The sequence below is a fragment of the Phocoena phocoena genome, chromosome 7, assembly GCF_963924675.1.
Source record: "Phocoena phocoena chromosome 7, mPhoPho1.1, whole genome shotgun sequence".
In the NCBI taxonomy this organism is placed as follows: domain Eukaryota; kingdom Metazoa; phylum Chordata; class Mammalia; order Artiodactyla; family Phocoenidae; genus Phocoena; species Phocoena phocoena.
The window spans coordinates 42,394,314-42,412,618 of NC_089225.1; the positions used below are offsets into that span (position 1 = coordinate 42,394,314).

General features: G+C 36.4%; 1 protein-coding gene across 6 annotated transcripts in view; it reads left to right on the forward strand.

Annotated features, from left to right (window-relative positions):
* Positions 1–18,305, forward strand: part of PKP4 (plakophilin 4) — a 169,104-nt gene that overhangs the window by 53,288 nt on the left and 97,511 nt on the right. For all 6 annotated transcript variants that reach the window (XM_065880987.1, XM_065880992.1, XM_065880988.1 and 3 more), the window contains exon 2: positions 714–826. In XM_065880987.1, coding sequence (XP_065737059.1) covers positions 714–826 — 113 coding nt within the window. The remainder of the gene's footprint in view (positions 1–713; positions 827–18,305) is intronic.

The window sequence follows — 18,305 nt, forward strand, 5'->3', positions numbered from 1 at the left end:
TGTAGAATATAATTTCTTGAGACAATCTTTCCAGCTTTTTAATACAATTTTAAATTCTGTATTATGGCTCAGACTTTTTCATTATTTTTTTCTCTTGTCCCTTCATGAAGTGACACATGAATGCATTTGTGACAGTAGGAAAAAATGTGTATTATAGATAAATATAGCAAGACTTTTTTGTGGGGTTGTAATGATTTTTTTTCTTAACAGTGGAAAGGCTTTGTATCAAATATGGTCAAGTGATTCTCATTACAGGAATTTACTTCTTTTTTTTTTTTTTAATGCTGTGCTAACATACAGTATGAGGGATGGAAGAATTGGCTGTTGAGGCCTATATTGGTTGGTGTGCCTCTAATGTAGGCACATCGAGTGAGGACTCTGCAAACCTTACTTTAATACATCACTGGAGCAAAAGTACTGTTTGAAGACCTCATTTAGAACCACCATCACCAACAGCAAAAAAGGCCAAATAAAGGTCTACATGTTTTCAGTTTCAAACGAAGACACATATTCTAGTGCCTTTAAGTTTGTAAAAGCTATAAATTAGTAGGTTGTTTAGGCCCACAGTTCTATTCAAAACCCTAATCTCGTAAGGCCACACTGTAGTGTTACATTACGGGCATGTTCCTGTGTTTCCTGTGACATACATGAATTCATGTATCTGCCTAAGCAAACCTGGTGCCTTATATGCCTTCTATTTCCTTGAATCACAGGAGCTTCAGTTTCAGCGACTAACCCGAGAACTGGAGGTGGAAAGGCAGATTGTTGCCAGTCAGCTAGAAAGATGTAGGCTTGGAGCAGAATCACCAAGCATCGCGAGCACCAGGTACAGGGCCGATGGCTCTATTTTCTTACACGCCTTCAAGTCACACATTATTAAGTTGTCCTAGATGCAGCAAATGATGCTTTTAGTGTTGTCACTGTTAACTGGCCTTCCTGAAATTGATACCAAAAATGTCAATTTATTCTAATTTTGAGAAACCTCTTGTAATGTTGATTATCTTTCAGTCCTGTGCTTGAAGTGTTTTATACAGCATTGGTATGCCTCTCTAGCAAAAGCTACCATGCTAACTTTAGAAATTTGATTTCTTATATGTAGACAAAGTTAATGAATGTTTTCAACAATTGTTAATTATTTGGCAAAGCTAATTGGCTTTGAAAACCTGATACTGATTTTTTTTAACTAAGAAATATTTCTAAGTCATAACATTTATCTAGCTTCGAAAAACACATTCAATTTACTTGGAGTTTTCTAGAACTCTGGAAAACTACTATACGAAATAATTACTATATGAAATAATTGTGTATTCAAATACAGTAAATGCTAAGTAAGTCGAAAAGAAAAACAAATATCGTATTATTAACACATGTATGTGGAATCTAGAAAAATGGTATAGATGATCTTATTTGCAAAGCAGAAATAGAGACCCAGATGTAGAGAACAAATGTACGGATACCAAGGGGGGAAGGAGGGTGGGACGAATTGGGAGATTGGGATTGATGTATATACACTACTGATACTATGTATAAAATAGATAACTAATGAGAACCTACTGTATAGCACAGGGAACTCTACTTAGTGCACTGTGGTGACCTAAACGGGAAGGAAATCCAAAAAAGAGGGGATACGTGTATATGTATAGCTGATTCATTTTGCTGTACGGTAGAAACTAACACAACGTTGTAAAGCAACTATACACCAATAAAAATTAATTTTAAAAAATATATAGTAAATGCAAAACCAGTATATTACTGGAAAAAAACACATTTAATCACAAGTATTTTATATTTAAGTAGCCTCTTATGCTATTTAAAATATCATTAGAATAAAAATTACGGCCACAACTCCAAATGGTGAAATCACTACTTATGCAATCTGTGGGTTTCTTTCTTAGTATTTACATATTCCAATAAAGCCTACCATAAAATACTTCTGTTGCTTGCATTTTTAAGCTTAGTTTGTTTAATCCTAAGTAGGTGTGTGCCCATAGTAACTTGTCTTTCAGTTGTTTCTAACATTGTAATTGTTGTATTTCTCATTATCTTCTGTTATTCATAGCCAAAAAATTCTTCTTGGTGAATACAATGCTGTCTGTAGTTTGTCTTTCCCAGCTGATTGCTATGAATTTTAAATTATTAGGCAGATAAAATTGTATTGTCATGAATTTTTAAGTCTTTGACCCTTAACAGTTATGCACGTTAGTATGTTTAGTAAGGCATAAAGCATGCAAGTAAGATCAAGAAAACTTTCAAAACACAGATATCAAATTAGGTGATCATTTTTAAGACATCCAGGCAGTTTTTCGTAGGAAGAGAAGTTATAAGCAAGGTGTAAAATTACAAATCAAAAATTTCTAACTCTAGCTTTGTACTCCTCAATTAGATAATTTATCAAGAAAGTTAAAATTGTCAAAACAAAAATTTGTTTTAATTTTACCCAGTTTTTTTAAAGGATATCTGTATGTTTAGCACCGAAAAGAGCAGTTCACAAGCTAAATAATGTGGTGTTATATATTTCCAGATTTTTTCAAATATAATTTTACACTATTAGAAAAATTAAATCAGTATTTAAAGAATTCAATTAAGGCGTTTATTCTGACAATTTTGCCAATTAAACGAACATAGAACTTTTCTCGGTAAACTCCTAGAGATACTTGATATGTCAATAATACAAGTCAATACCTAGAGGAAATGGCAAAGGAGAAAGGAAAATCCCCAGGTACCAGAAATAGAGAACCAAAAGCCAGAGCCACAAGCATCTGAGCTGCATTGAGTGCAGGAGGCCTGGGCACTGTCAAGCCCCCAACAAAGCACTGGAGTCTTAGGTTTAATACCCCTGCAGGGACCAAAGAGTGAGGCCTTATGTGCTCACGGTGGTAGAGTTGAACTTGGGGACACTGCATTAAGCCATGACCCTCAAAAGCTGCACCCTTGGACAGCCCCAGGCTTGCACGGCACGTGGGTCTGGTGCCCAAATGTAACTACGCATTGTTCAGGAATACCCAGCTGAGAAACTGACATCACCAAAGATGCGCTCACAATCAGATAATAAAAAACTCAAGTCAAAGAAACTCAAGGATGAGTAAGAATCAGCAAGCAGGAGAGCAGGATTTAAAACTTTTAAACACCTGATATCATTGGAGAAAGTCTGACAGGGATGCACAGGAAGACAGGTACAAAGATGCTTAGTGTAACATTATTTGCAAAAGTAAAAAATTTGAATCAGGATAGAAATGGGAAATAAACTGTGGATAAGTAAACTCAAGAGCCATTAAAACGAAATAACTACATGTATCAACGTGGACATCTTTGCAGAACAGACTTTCGAGTGAAAACTACAAGTTGCAAAAGAATAGGTATAGGTTATCTTTATGAACATTTTAAAATATACATAATGCTGAATTTAAATAGTGTTTGATTTTGTTTACGAATCAGTGCATCTCTAGTAGAAGTATAAAAAATATTTCAGGATGACACCACTTTAAGATAGTGGTACCTCTAGGGACGAAGGGGAGGAGGAAGCTATCAGGAATTCGGCTTTAGCCAAATCTGTAACGTTTTATTTAAGACTGCCATCTGGAACAAACATAACAACAAATATGAATATTGATATCTGTTAAACAAGGGGGTTGTTGATATATGCATGGCTGTTAGATTATTTTCTGTAGTAAATGTTTTAAAATATTAAATAATTTTAGGATTATATAGTTTGAATTAGCTAATTCCATAGGTTCGTTAAAAATCTGTTAGTAAAATACATATTGTGAGTAATACTTATTGTCAGTGATTTGGGGCTTTGTGTCTGGATCTCAGTGCCCAGCTTGGCTCCTGGCATGGCAGTGGGGCTCAGTCAGACAATGTCGGGTGAGTGAGTGGGTCCTGCAGAAATGGAAACCGGGCTGACCAGAGAAAGAGGGAAGGTATGCACAGAAGTGTGTATGATCTCGCATTGCTGTACTGGAGTTCCAAGAGGCCTGGTAGTTTCTAGGATGTGTACTAAAAGGACCTAGTGGCTTGTGAGGTTGGAAGGGTAAAGCTGGCATTAGATTGTGGAGAACCGGGAACCAGGTGATGATGAGTGTCACCTTCATTAGGTCTGTAAAGGAGACAGGTTGAAACACATTGCTCTGGTTAGAAGCAGTTGTCCTGATAGTGTAGGGTGTAGGTCAGAAAGAAGAGAGGCCAGGCAGCAAGACAGGAATCTATTATGGAATCTTAACGGTTATGAGTAAGGTGGGTTTCTTTATTCAGTGAACTCTGGTTGGAATGATAATTGATCCACTTTGATTGCCCTTCTCCTGTCTCATGTTGGATTCTCATGTATTCTCGATGCCCCCAGCTAAGTGCTAACCCGTTCGTACAGCCTTTCCCACAGTTCTCCAGGAAAGTCATCTCTCTTCATCCGAACTCTCATAACTGTTCCTCTGTGCCTGTATTAGCCTCCTATGAGGAGCTAAAGCTCACCGCAGCCCTGGCACAGTGCCTGGGGCTCAGCAGGCAGGCACCCTGCTAAGTGTTCATTGAATAAATAATGAAACTTAAGCCCGGTGTGATTTAAGTTCCTCAGGAAAGGATGCTTTACCATTAGGTCACCTACTTGGCATTCACCCTTTCTCATATCTGCCTTCTTCACACGTTTCAGTGTGCTTTTCGGTGGACCTTAAGAAGAACTCTGCTCCGTGACCACCAGGTGTACACACTGGCAAGAGCCCATTAGAAAACAGTGTTAGTGAAGGGAGCATAGGTTTTTACTGTGTCACTTGAGAGATCTCCCTTGTGCCTGTCAGTCCCCACCATCAGTCTCAGAACCAGAATCTAAAGATACAGAAAATAGCTCTCAGACCCCAGCCCTCTTTCCCATCAGCCATTTCTGATTTTGTGAAGGAAAATTATAAGTGCGATCACTGCTTCCAGCCAGGAAACTTCCTTTGGATTCAGGTCCTTCTTACATGGGAGTAAGTTTAGTCAGCAAGATGGGGGATTTGAAAACTGGTTATCTTTCATAATTGTTTGATTTAGATCCTATGTCAGAGTTGGTAAGGTGATCTGTAAGATTTTATTTTTCCTAGTCCAGATATGATCTCAAAGGGTAAAGAAAAGCATACTTTGATTTACTTTTTCAGTTGTCCAGAGTTCTTGCCATGTTGGCCTCACCCTGTGAAGAAGGAGTAGACAGTGGCATGAGGTCCTATTTAATTAATGACTCTAATATTGTACTAAATAATATACTGTAGAGCCCTCTTCCGAATGGCTCTAAAGCCCAGCATTTCTGTTTCCTCACACTTGCAGTACCAAAGATAAATTTTTAACCCTGCCATGACGTGTTCCCATTTTACAGTATGGAAACTGAGTCTCTGCATGTATTTATTTAGGAAGCATCCTAAAAGGCGAGCTGCACAGCTGTCTTTGGCAGTTCATTTGCAATATGCCTTGCTGAGAACGTTAAAAAAAATCTTAATGATTAAAATGATTGCTAGGTTTTCTTTTTTTAACATCTTTAGTGGAGTATAATTGCTTTACAATGGTGTGTTAGTTTCTGCTTTATAACAAAGTGCATCAGCTATACATATACATATATCCCCATATCTCCTCCCTCTTGTGTCTCCCTCCCACCCTCCCTATTCCACCCCTTTAGGTGGTCACAAAGCACCGAGCTGATCTCCCTGTGCTATATGACTGCTTCCCACTAGCTATCTATTTTACATTTGGTGGTGTATATATGTCCATGCCACTCTCTCACTTCATCCCAGCTTACCCTTCCCCCTCCCCATGTCCTCAAGTCCATTTTCTACTTCTGTGTCTTTATTCCTGTCCTGCCCCCTAGGTTCTTCAGAACCATTTTTTTCCTCTTTAGATTCCATATATATGTGTTAGCATACGGTATTTGTTTTTCTCTTTCTGACTTACTTCACTCTGTATGACAGACTCTAGGTCTATCCAACTCACTGCAAATAACTCAATTTCGTTTCTTTTTATGGCTAAGTAATATTCCCTTGTATATATGTGCCACATCTCCTTTATCCATTCTTCTGTCGATGGACACTTAGGTTGCTTCCATGTCCTGGCTATTGTAAATAGTGCTGCAGTGAACATTTTGGTACATGACTCTTTTTGAATCATGGTTTTCTCAGGGTATATATGCCCAGTAGTGGGATTGCTATTTTTAGTTTTTTAAGGAACCTCCATATTGTTCTCCATAGTGGCTGTATCAATTTACATTCCTACCAACAGTGCAAGAGGGTTCCCTTTTCTCCACACCCTCTCCAGCATTTATTGTCTGTAGATATTTTGATGATGGCCATTCTGACTGGTGTGAGATGATATCTCATTGTAGTTTTGATTTGCATTTCTCTAATGATTAGTGATGTTGAGCATCCTTTCATGTGTTTGTTGGCAATCTGTATATCTTCTTAGGAGAAATGTCTATTTAGGTCTTGCCCATTTTTGGATTGGGTTGTTTGTTTTTTTGATATTGAGCTGCATGAGCTGCTTATAAATTTTGGAGATTAATCCTTTGTCAGTTGCTTCATTTGCAAATATTTTCTCCTATTCTGAGGGTTGTCTTTTCGTCTTGTTTATGGTTTCCTTTGCTGTGCAAAAGCTTTTAAATTTCATTAGGTCCCATTTGTCTATTTTTGTTTTTATTTCCATTTCTCTAGGAGGTGGGTCAAAAAGGATCTTGCTGTGATGTATGTCATAGAGTGTTCTGCCTATGTTTTCCTCTAAGAGTTTGATAGTGTCTGACCTTACATTTAGGTCTTTAATCCATTTTGAGTTTATTTTTGTGTATGGTGTTAGGGATTGTTCTAATTTCATTCTTTTACATGTACCTGTCCAGTTTTCCCAGCACCACTTATCGAAGAGGCTATCTTTTCTCCATTGTATATTCTTGACTCCTTTATCAAAAATTAAAATGATTGCTAGGTTTTCTATTAACGACTCTTTGGAAGTAGTGACTCTAAACAAGCTAGCAATAAAAAACCCCATTTCTAATACGATTTTTATTTGTTTCATTTACTGCAAAAATGCATTAATAACACAAGTAATAACACCAGCATTATCAGTATATAATGATCCTTAATCTGGAATTGTTGGTGCTTGTACCCAAAGATGATGTATCAGACCACGAATAATCACTGAAAATTGAGAAACCCTGAAGGGGAGCTATGGGATTAGTTAATAGAAAAGCTACAGACTTTCTGCCTTTGTACCAAGTACACTATAGTTACCTGTGCATTTAATAGTCATCTATTTTAATATTTCACCTGATTAAAGATAGGCTGTAGAAACAGTCAATAAATTATATCTTTTCTGTATTTGTACTGAGTATAGTATAGATATTTATATATTTAATTTTTTACCTCATTTGAAGTGGGCCTTGGGATCAGTTAATAGAGAAAATACCGATTTTCTGCATTTGTTTTTAGTGTACTATAGTTATTTATATATTCAGTATTTCACCTTATAGAAAGTAGGGCGTGCAATCAGTTTATTGAAAAGTTACAGCATTTCTGCATTTATACTGAGTACACTATATCTTATGTACTATGCACTATGTACTGTTTAATATTTTACCTCTCCACATGTATTTGGAACATTTTTAGAAAACACAAAAGCCAACAATGGAGTGAGGGAATTGGGGCAAAGATAAAATAAAGACTAGAAAAATAAGATGAAGCCAAGGTTAAAATAGTATACAAAATATATGTTGTCAATATTGCACGCATTGGCTTAAAGTAGAGAGCCACTTTGGCTCTGAGTGTCCTGATAGCCAGGCTAAAGAAAAAAGCAGTAATGAATTACATGATTCACAGTGTCTGGAAGATAAAAACAAACCAGGTTGCTCAGGAGGATTTACTGTCCCTGGGGCCGAGACTTGAGTGGTTTCTCTTGTGAGTTGCTGTTGAGAGCACTGCGTGATGAGGCAAACAGCGTCCTCGGTAGTTTCTAAATTATAAAATCAGACTCACAGGGGTTCTTTCTTTTGTTGTTAAATACAATATAAACGGATGGAAAAGCAGCTTAGCTAAAAGCAGTTCTCCAGGAGGCCAATTCTGTTGCTCCCGTTTGGCGGGAGGGTGATAGTTAGCATATGCAGATGGATGGATCAATTTTGGGTTCTCCAAGCAAGCAGCATGCCATGATGACTTCTGTCTGCAGAGCTTTTTAGAGTCATGGGTGGCAGTGGGAACCAAGATTTGAGAGGTCCTGTGTTGCAGGTCACCGTGCAGGTGCACGTTGTGCATGCCTTAGCGACAGAAATGGTCCTCAGGGGATGCAGAGGTATGTACAGCGCATCTCAGAAGAATCTCAGAGGCAAATAATGCCCTTTAAACTTCTTGCACCCCATGGGCTAAGCAACAACCTTCAAATCCAAATTTTGATGAATGTAGGATTTATTCTTTTTCTCTTTGCGGTATCATCAATGGAGTGTTGCTCTCACCTTAGCCTGCTTTAGACTTCCCTGGATGGGGGGTGACAGCAAGGGGACTTCCCCTGCCTACCTACACTCCCAAGGGCACAGAAGGGGACAAGTGTGGCCAAAACAGTATTCTCACCTTTTAACTGACTGGAGTTACATAATGCTCATTTTAGTCAATTTGTAAAGTTCAAGAAACTAAAGAGAAAAATCGTAATTCTACCATTCAGAGATAACCACTTTATTTTTAGGTCCGGTTTATTGAAGTGTAATTTACTTACAGTAAAATTCACCCTTTGTAGCATACAGTTTTATGATTTTTGGCAGTTTGGCATGTAGTTGTATAACCACCATCATGATTGAAATGTAGAACATTTCCATTAACCCGAAAAAAGAGGCAACCACTTTTTTTTTTTTTTTTTTTTTTTTTGCGGTATGCGGGCCTATCACTGCTGTGGCCTCTCCCGTCGCGGAGCACAGGCTCCGGACGCGCAGGCTCAGCGGCCATGGCTCACGGGCCCAGCCGCCCCGGGGCATGTGGGATCCTCTCAGACCGGGGCACGAACCCGCGTCCCCTGCATCGGCAGGCGGACTCTCAACCACTGCACCACCAGGGAAGCCCGGCAACCACTTTTTAAAGTTTGCCACATTTCATTCCCTTCCAAAAAAATTTAAGTGTAAGATAACTCCCTCCAGCCAACTTTTTATCTCATTCCTAAAGTCCCACTTTGATAGCCGGTTCTAACTTTTAATGGCTCCCACCTGTCTGAGGAATTGTCAAGGAGCAGAGTGGCTTGGAGATGCACCCAAGGGATGCTAATTTAGCGGTGGTTAGAGGTCACTACAGCCTTCCCATGGCAAACTGCACTCGGTGGGTGCAGGGGGCTTGGCCAGGGGAACTACTAAAAGGCACAGTCTTCAAGTGTACAAGATGTGGCCTGCGTTGCGTGTTTCATCCGAGCAGAGACATTACACTAGTGGTTCAGCTGGGGTAACAGAAACTGTGGAAGGAGAAGAAAATATAATTCAAATTGAAAAGTCAGTAAATATAAATACGATCATCTCAGAATTCAAGAAATTATTTCTGAAATTTTACAGTACAGAATTTCAAAACTATTTCTGATAACAGGCTCAGAATCTTACCATTGCCCAGAAACAGAAACTTCACTTCTCACTTACTTCTAGGTAAGTTGTAGGTGGTAAAGGAGAAAGTTTATTTCTTTGGGACACAGATATTGGTTCCACATATTTTATCTTGTAAATAAATCATAGCTTCTCTGCTCCTTAAGATGAAGCACTAAATTTTCATTTATATTGAAGTACAAAAGAGATACTTAAATGATGGACCTTTTATTAATTGTAGAAAACACTAATGACAACTTTTGGAATTGAAGCTTAGTTTTAAATTTTTGTTTTGATATTTTGCACATTGTTTTAAAATTTGTTTATGCCATTTGGAAGCAGTTGGCCCCTTCACATTGTCTGTCCTTTAGCTGACTGCCATTGGTGTTAGGAAGTTACTCTAGACCCTGAGAAAAATCCTGTCCATATCTATCAACTGAATGAGGGGGGAAATGGGTGGCAATATTAAAATTAAATAACTTCACACTCTTCCTAAGATTGTCTCTCCCTTTTCAGTTAGTTTAAAGCTCTGCTATAATAGAATTCTTTATGGTTTCAGAAAGGTCATACAATCTTGACAAATAGTCTTCTTATTGCCATTTATGAAAAGAACTCTTATTTTTTAATGAAAAGATTTGATTCCCTACTACCATTCAGACTATTTTTTTTTTTTACACTTTATAGGATCATCTGCTAGTGCCCATCAGGCTTCCATTGATACTATTAAAAATTCTAAAAATGCCGTAAGGCTGACAGTAGCCGAAAAGCCTTTTTCATGGGTCAGGTCTTTTGTTCAGCAGATATTTTTAAGTCATTGTGAAATAAACTTTCTCAAATGAAACATTCTTTAAAAATGAAGAGTCTTTGCAAAGATTGAATGTTTGTGTTTTGACAGCTTATTACTTATTTAATGTACTGCTTCAGGAAGATGCTTGATAAAGTTCTGTCCCTTTGACCTTCAGTGCTCTCACTGGCCGAAATCTGAGTTTTTTAAATAATAGTTTATTGAGATATATTTCATATATCATAAACTTCATACTTTTAAAGGATATGATTCAGTATTTTTTAGTATATTCATAGAGCTGTGCAATCATCACCACTATCTAATTTTAGAACATTTTCACCATCCCAAAAAGGAACCCTCTACCCATTAGCACTCCTTCCCCATTTTTCCTTCCCCCTGCCCCCAGCCACCGAGAACCAATGATCTGTTTTCTGTCCCTATGGGCTTGCCTCTTCTGGACATTTCCTATATATGGCATCATACAATATATAGCCTTTTGTGACTGGCTTCTTCAACTTAGCATGATAATTTCAAGGTTCATCCATGTTATAACATGTATCAGTTCTTCATCCTTTTTTATTTCCAAATAATATTCCAGTGTATGGATATACCACATTTTGTTTATTTTTTTAATCACCTAATGGGCATTTGTGTTGTTTCCACTTTTTGGTAATTGAGAATAATGCTACTATGTCTCAGGTTTTAAGAGGGGAAAATCCCAAGGGTTCTGCTCCAGGCATTCTTAGTTTGGGGCTGGGGAGAGGCACTGAGAGTAGTAAGGATTCCCCTTAGCCTCTGTCTCCATCCTCCTACTCCCTCACAGGGGCTCACCTTCTTTTCTCTCTCCTTTGCTCTCTGTTATGGTAAATCCTTGTATATTGCTGAGCTAGCTGAGTTCGTTTTAAGTGCATAGTAGGTAAGCTATTGGGGAGTCCTCTTATGTTTATCAGAATATAGTTCATCAGATTTCCTTTCTTAATATTGTATTTGGTCACTAGTGACTCTTAATAGTCAAACAAATAAAAGCTCTTTATGTTCATTTGGAATTCAGACTAAATGAAGAATAAACTATTTGATATTTGAATGTAATTATCAGAAACCCTCTCCGGGATCTCTACCGTGAATATTTATTACATGGATGCTCTTCTGAGCAAATTTAGTGACACTGAATGTTTATGATGCAACTCTCCTGTGTTAACACAGTAAAGAGTAACACATCTGAAAGATACAAATGAGTCTGTGGCTGACCTGCATCTCTCCAGAAGTCATTTTCTGGAGCAGTTTGCTCAAGCACAGTTCTTCCAAAAAGCATTTTAATTGCTACTGCACATTGCCATTGTGATCACAAGCCTGTTTCATCTGGGACATACAAATCCACCTGGCAACTATCTCTACACATTTGAATTAAACTTACATAAACTAAGTCTTATGTAGGGCATGAGCCCAAGGTGATTCAACCAGTATTCCATTAAGGTAACCTATTTTAACCTAAGAATGTGACCATGTTGAATTTGAATTTTAAGCCAAGTAGTCTTCATAACTATTAGAATCTTTTATGGACCTAGAACATTATACAACAAAATGTCTTAATCATAGTGAGTAAATATTTCAAAATGATTTACCTGTTTCTTAAACTGAGCATTTTAAAATGTTAAGTTGGAGATATGGTTAGAAGGAACCACAAAAAGAGATCAAGTTTATAGTTCAAAGTTTATAGCATCAAAGTTTCAGATAAAGACTATTTTAATACATTTGGTTAAATACAGAGTCAGCCCAGCTGTATGAATTTTCCTAATTAATGAAGAGGAAAATACTTTTTAAAATTCAGAAGCCCATGCATCTGAAATATATGTACCATGCCATTATTTAATTATTTATTAAAGAACTGTTTTAATTAAAATCACATTATTTCATTTTCTGTAATTTTTCATAGTTTGCATTCTATAATTACTATTCCTAAAATATGTAACAGTGATGAATTATTGAATCAATACAAGAATTATATTACTAGTCACCACTCTTAGTCATTAGGTTTTTTTTAACCATGTGTATATTTTGAAAAATTATAAGGTAATTTACACAGGCCACATAGTATATATCAGGATGCTTTTTGGAAAAATTTACCTTTACTGCTTTATAGGAATTAATAATTACTTTACTCCTATATTTTCTTATTACTTATTTTGTACTTTTTAATCTATATCTTGAGAAATGTGAAAAATACTAAAAAGTATAGAGAATGATATAACAAAAATTTAAGTACATCCCAGAATTGAAAAGCATCGATAATTCATCATTTTGGCTTTTTTATATAAAAATATATTAAACATAAAATTCAAGACCTCTTTGCCCCATTCAATTCTCCCTTCCCAATAGGCATTAACTAGTATATAGTCTACTTTGTGTACTTTTATATAATATACATACATCATATACATCCATGGCCCATGTTTTGTGTGCTTTTTTAACATACACAAATGGTGTAATCTGTGTGTCATTACGCATCTTGATTTCTCTACTCAGTGTTTGAGATTTATTCATATTGATGTGTGTAAATCTAGTTTATTTTTAAACTGCTGTTATATATTTATGTCATAGAATATTAAACTGTTTGTCCATTCCCCTACTGAAGAACATTTAAGTTCCACTTTTAAGTATTTTAAGTAATGCAGCAGTGAACATTTGGAGACTTATCTCCTGGTTTACATGTGTGAGGTTCTAGAAGAGGTATCATTAGAAGTAGAATACTTCGGGCATAATGAATGCATGTTTTCAATTTTTCTAGATCTTGCTGAGCTGCTTTCTCAGGTACCTCAACAATTGCACCCTCTCAAGCAGTGTGTGAAAAAGTTCCAGGTTCTCTCTCTTTCTCTCTCTTTTCTTTTTGGCCAACATTTAATATTACGCAGCGTCTTTAAATTTTACCAATCTAATGTTATCTCATTTTACTTTGCATTTTCTTGATGACTGGTCGGGTTAAATATCTTTTCATATCCTTATGATCCATTTGCATTTCCTCTTCTGGTCATATCCTTTGCCCATTTTTCTAATGAGTAATTTGGTTTATTTATTTACTTATTTTTTGGTTCCATCATTAGTTTTATCGAGCTGAAATAACTCTGGGATATATCAATACATCTAAAATAGTACAAGCCTTGGTACATCACAACACAAAGTATACCATATTAATCTATTTTTAGAATATAAGTCTTTAGTATGATGACAAGTATGTAGGAGAAACAACCCTCTATATGTGATATATAATAATGGATCTCAAATTCTCCAAATCTGCCCAAACAGATGATACTAACACTCATTTCTCTTTCTATGTCCACATTTCCTTTAGTAACTGCTTTTATTTTCTTCTGCAAAGGTTTATGACGTCTTCTCTAAATTCACTCAGTAAATAGTTATGCCTTTGCTTTATTGTAGAGATACAAAGATACAGAAGCCTGGAATTTCCAGTCTAGTAGAAGGGAACATTGTGTGTAATTTAGCCATATGACAAAGTACCTTAGTAGCCGCATAAAATATATGTCTGTATTTTATTATGTTTATTTTTGAAGAGCAGTGTGCTGATCAGATTACATTGTCCTGGCTCTATCCAGGGAGGCCTTGCTTTGGTGTCTTTGATTCTCATATCCTTAGGTGAAAATACTTCTTTGTAATTATATTAGAGGGAAGAGAACAATAGCCATTGAGCACCTATGATATAATAAACATTTGTGCGAGTCGATGTTTTATACCCATTATCTGCTTGTTCAAGGGTTTCCACGAGGTTTGTTTTTGTGTTTTAGTTTGCTTTGGTTTTTATTATTATTGTACACCTGATTTTAACATTAAGATGATATTTTCTCCTAAAAATAGTTTTATTCTATTGATTTCCCACTGGGGTGTCAAGAATTCGTTTGAGAAGACTTAGGCAACCCACTTACCTCCACTCCACCGCTCCAGATAGACACAGTCTATATCAAAACTGCTTGCTATACAAAGACAAGTACAAAACCCCTAGCCCCCAGCCCCATCTCCACTACCACTATTTTGTCTCTCCTTCGTAGAAACTTTGGCGTGGCTTCTATTTTCTGTTTTTGGTTGATCACAGACATGTTACAAGAAGTCATGTAGGTATTAATTCAAAGATTCTAGAAAACGATCTTGAAAAACATTGCCACTAATGTACTCTCTGCGGTTCATTATTTGCGATGTGGGGGGGCAGTTTGCCATTCCTTCATCTAATTCCTTTACTCTCCATGAAATAAAGGAAGGTTGGTGTTAAGTTCCCATTCTCATTACCATTTGGCAGGTTAAGGACACAGAGGGGAAAGACTGATGTGTGTGATGAGATGTTTCCTCAGCCCTTCAGAGATATACTACTGTATATGCTCTAATCCAATGATGTATAGAAAAGGAAATTGGAAATGTGATTATCCACCTAAAAGTGAGAGCCATCCATTAGTGCATTTTTAGCCGTTAATCAGCTTGCCATAAAAATGAACATGGCATGTCTGCCAAGGGCGGGGAAAAACAACTGACAACGTTGCCAGACTTTGTAGTGACTAAATTGTTATTATAGCTATCCTCCCTGAGGCTTCACAATCTATTTAATAACAAATCAATCTCATCTGGTTTTTGCATAGATTTTTCTGCCCTGCTGTTGTGTTACTCCCCAGTTAAATAGGGAGAAAACCACTCTAAAACTGAACAGGGAGAATGCCTGTAGGCTACAGATTTTCATAGCTTAAAAATGTTATATTAAACAATTACACATTTTAACCACTGTCAGATAGTTTAGATACAACATTTGGTTCGCATTATTGGACTGCTTATAAGCCAAGGAGGAATGTCTTTAGGGTATACTTGTTTATTTCTTCTAGCCTTTTTTTTATTGGAAAAGAACAAATAACAGCCAATTATTCTAGGATCCCGTGATCTGTTGTTTCTGCTTTAGAACACGCCAATTAAAGGTTGATCTACCCCCAGCTTTAGTTACATTATCAATAATGCGGCTATTTGAGCCACAGAGAAAATTCAAGCAAAATTATCAATGATCATCTAAGAACTGGTGCTTAGGAAGTACAAAATACAGGATTATATCTATTTTCAGAGGAGCATTAGCAAAATAACTTTCAGTAAAGACTTATTTGTAAATAGTAAGTGAAACAGCATTGTATTCCTTATGAACATAGATACAAAGGTAGAAACTACTATTGACCAGAGTAGTACATTCAAACAAAGTCTAGAAATTAAAATCTTGGGTGAGTTTTTTTTGCAACCACTGACAAAACAGTGTATCTACATCAGTAATCATCAATGGCTGTTAAAATCTTTAGCTGAAAAAATGATGAGAAACTTTACAATAAATGGATCAGGCTGACAGCACCTGAACTCACTGATCTAAGATAGATGTTCTACAAAACAAAAGATAGTGAGAAATTTTGGCCTTCTGAAATGATGCAATGGGAAGTGCATATCATCACCTAGGATGCATTCTTGCCTCCAGATTGCTCAACCATCTAGATATAAGTAACAATTCATAGGAAATCAGAGACAGAGGAACAGGTTAAACAACATTTTGCTGATGCCTTAGTTAGATCCAGTCTATTGGGAATTTTGCAAGGCAACTGAAATCGTTTCAAACAGGGAAAAAATGATGTAAGAGGGAGCGTGAGACTGCATGAAAAGAAATTTTTAGAGACATAACAACCAAATACAATGTGTAGACATTGTTTTGGTCTTGATTCAAGCAACTGTTTTCAAGAATTCAAACAGGAACTTTGAATACTGACTAGATATTTGTTGATATGAAGAATTTTACTGGTAATTTTTTTAGGTGTGATAATGTTATTGTGGTTATAGTCTTTTAAAAGTCTCTATATTTAGATATACATCTAAAGTAATAAGATGCCTGAGACTTGGTTCAAAATAATCTAGTAATGCACAGAAAACAGTGGGTAAAAGTATAGATGAAGTAAGTGTTGACCACATGTTCCCTTTTATTTGTTGAAGCTGGGTGATGAATCCATAGGGGGTTCATTATACTGTTTTCTTTTATATATCAGTGAGTGTGTGTTTTAAATGCTGTGTAACAAAAAGTTTAAATATTAAGTAATCCAGCTCTTAATTTTCTGACTGAAATTTTGGTTAAAACTTTTTTTTTTCATTTTATAAAGTTAAGAAGGTCATATTTTTAAAAATCTGAGTGGTAGATGTTTTCTTCAATAGTTCAAATGAAGAATATTTATTTAAGTTAAATTAGATTATAAATCTACACAGTATGCTCCATATACTTTGTAATGCCTTTTCCATCAATAATGTTGGCTCACTGTGGCAGTGAATGGGAGAGGGAGCAAAGAGGGGAAAGCAGGATAAAGCAGACCAACCACTTGTGTCACGTTGCGAACCACTGTTCCTCTTTTCATTCATATTTCTTAAAAGAAGAATGCTGGGTATTAAAGCTAGGAATTTAACAGTCTTGTCCAGCCACTTGTCCATTTGCCGTGGAGAGTGCCTGAGCAGTGTTTATGGCTCACCCATTATACATCAAGAATTCTGTTTGAAGAGACTTTACTTTCCATTGTCATTGTTGTCATTCCTTCTCATTCATTCTAACAGGCCTTTTTCCATTTCATTCCCCTATTCAGTAGTTTGGAAACCCTGCATAATTATGTGTGGGGGGATAATAGAGAAGAGAAGGAAACAGGGTGGGAAAGGGGATGTAGGACAAATGAGGGATCCATGAGAGCTTTCAGGGGAGATTTAAAGCATTCTAGAAGCACTTAGCTGGGTTCGTTAAGTCTTACTACCTAGAAGCCTAGCATATGCTCCGCCAAATTTTGACTGTATCCTTATGCATCCATTCTTCTTCCTGGACAGTTATTGATGATGTGGGGTCTGTACTCTACCCCACTTGTGAATTCATTCCTCCTTCAGCACTAAAACAGCTATTTATGGTGCTTGACCATGAATCAAGAGCTGAAAATGCTATGACAGGGAGAAGCGTTATTTTTCTCAAAAAGCAAAGCAGAACTTTAAGAAATAGATCATGTTCTTCCTTTTCACACTCATAATGAAAAGTTTCCTCAGAAATTACAGAAACTTTACTGTTTATAATAATTTTTTAATAAAATCTTCTGGGTGATCAGTGGACAGAAAGTGAATATCATTCTTTAGACACACACCAGATTTGATAATGTCTTTATATGAGTATCAAAGAATCATATATGAATATATCTTTTGCTCTTGAATGTCTAAGTAATCAGAGTGGTCGGTACGCGTTTAATAAAACATTTAATTTTATGATATCTTAAAGTTGCTTTTAAGTGAATTTTTATATAGGCTTTTCAGAGCATTTTACATCCTAAATAATATTCAAAATGAAATTGTATGCATCATAAACAGAACTATTTATAATGAGGAATTTTATGGGTTTGGGATGTCAGCCAGTGTACCTCTTACTATAGATCTCTACAGCTTAGTCCCATGTTAACTCTGTGCTCCATCTCCTGTAGAGCAAGTAGAAAAACAGGACCCTCACGCTGCTTCTTACCAGTGCCAGCTTTATTTAAAAATGTACGATTTTGAATTGTTTTACATATTTCTAAAAGGAGTATATTTGTGTGTGCTCTTTCTTGTTTTTTTTATCTTAAATTTTAAGAAATGTTTTCCTTTTCTGTTTCTTTGCCTTTGGAAGAATTTGAAAGAACAGAAATGAGGGAGACAGTAGCATTTTGTAGACCTCAATACAAATAATTCACAGTGGCCCATCTATTCTGAGGCTTGACCCTTTGCCTAAATAGCATCCTAAGTTATGGCAGAATACTTAGGAAAGAGAGTTCGGTTTTGTATTTAGTCATTTTACTATTTTCATCTCAGTTGCTTTCACTCTTTCAAATGTCATCTGAAATGTTAGAAAACCCTTCTATTCTGATTTCTACTTTTACTGGTTGGAATACCTGTTGTGGCATGAGCTTAAACAGAAGT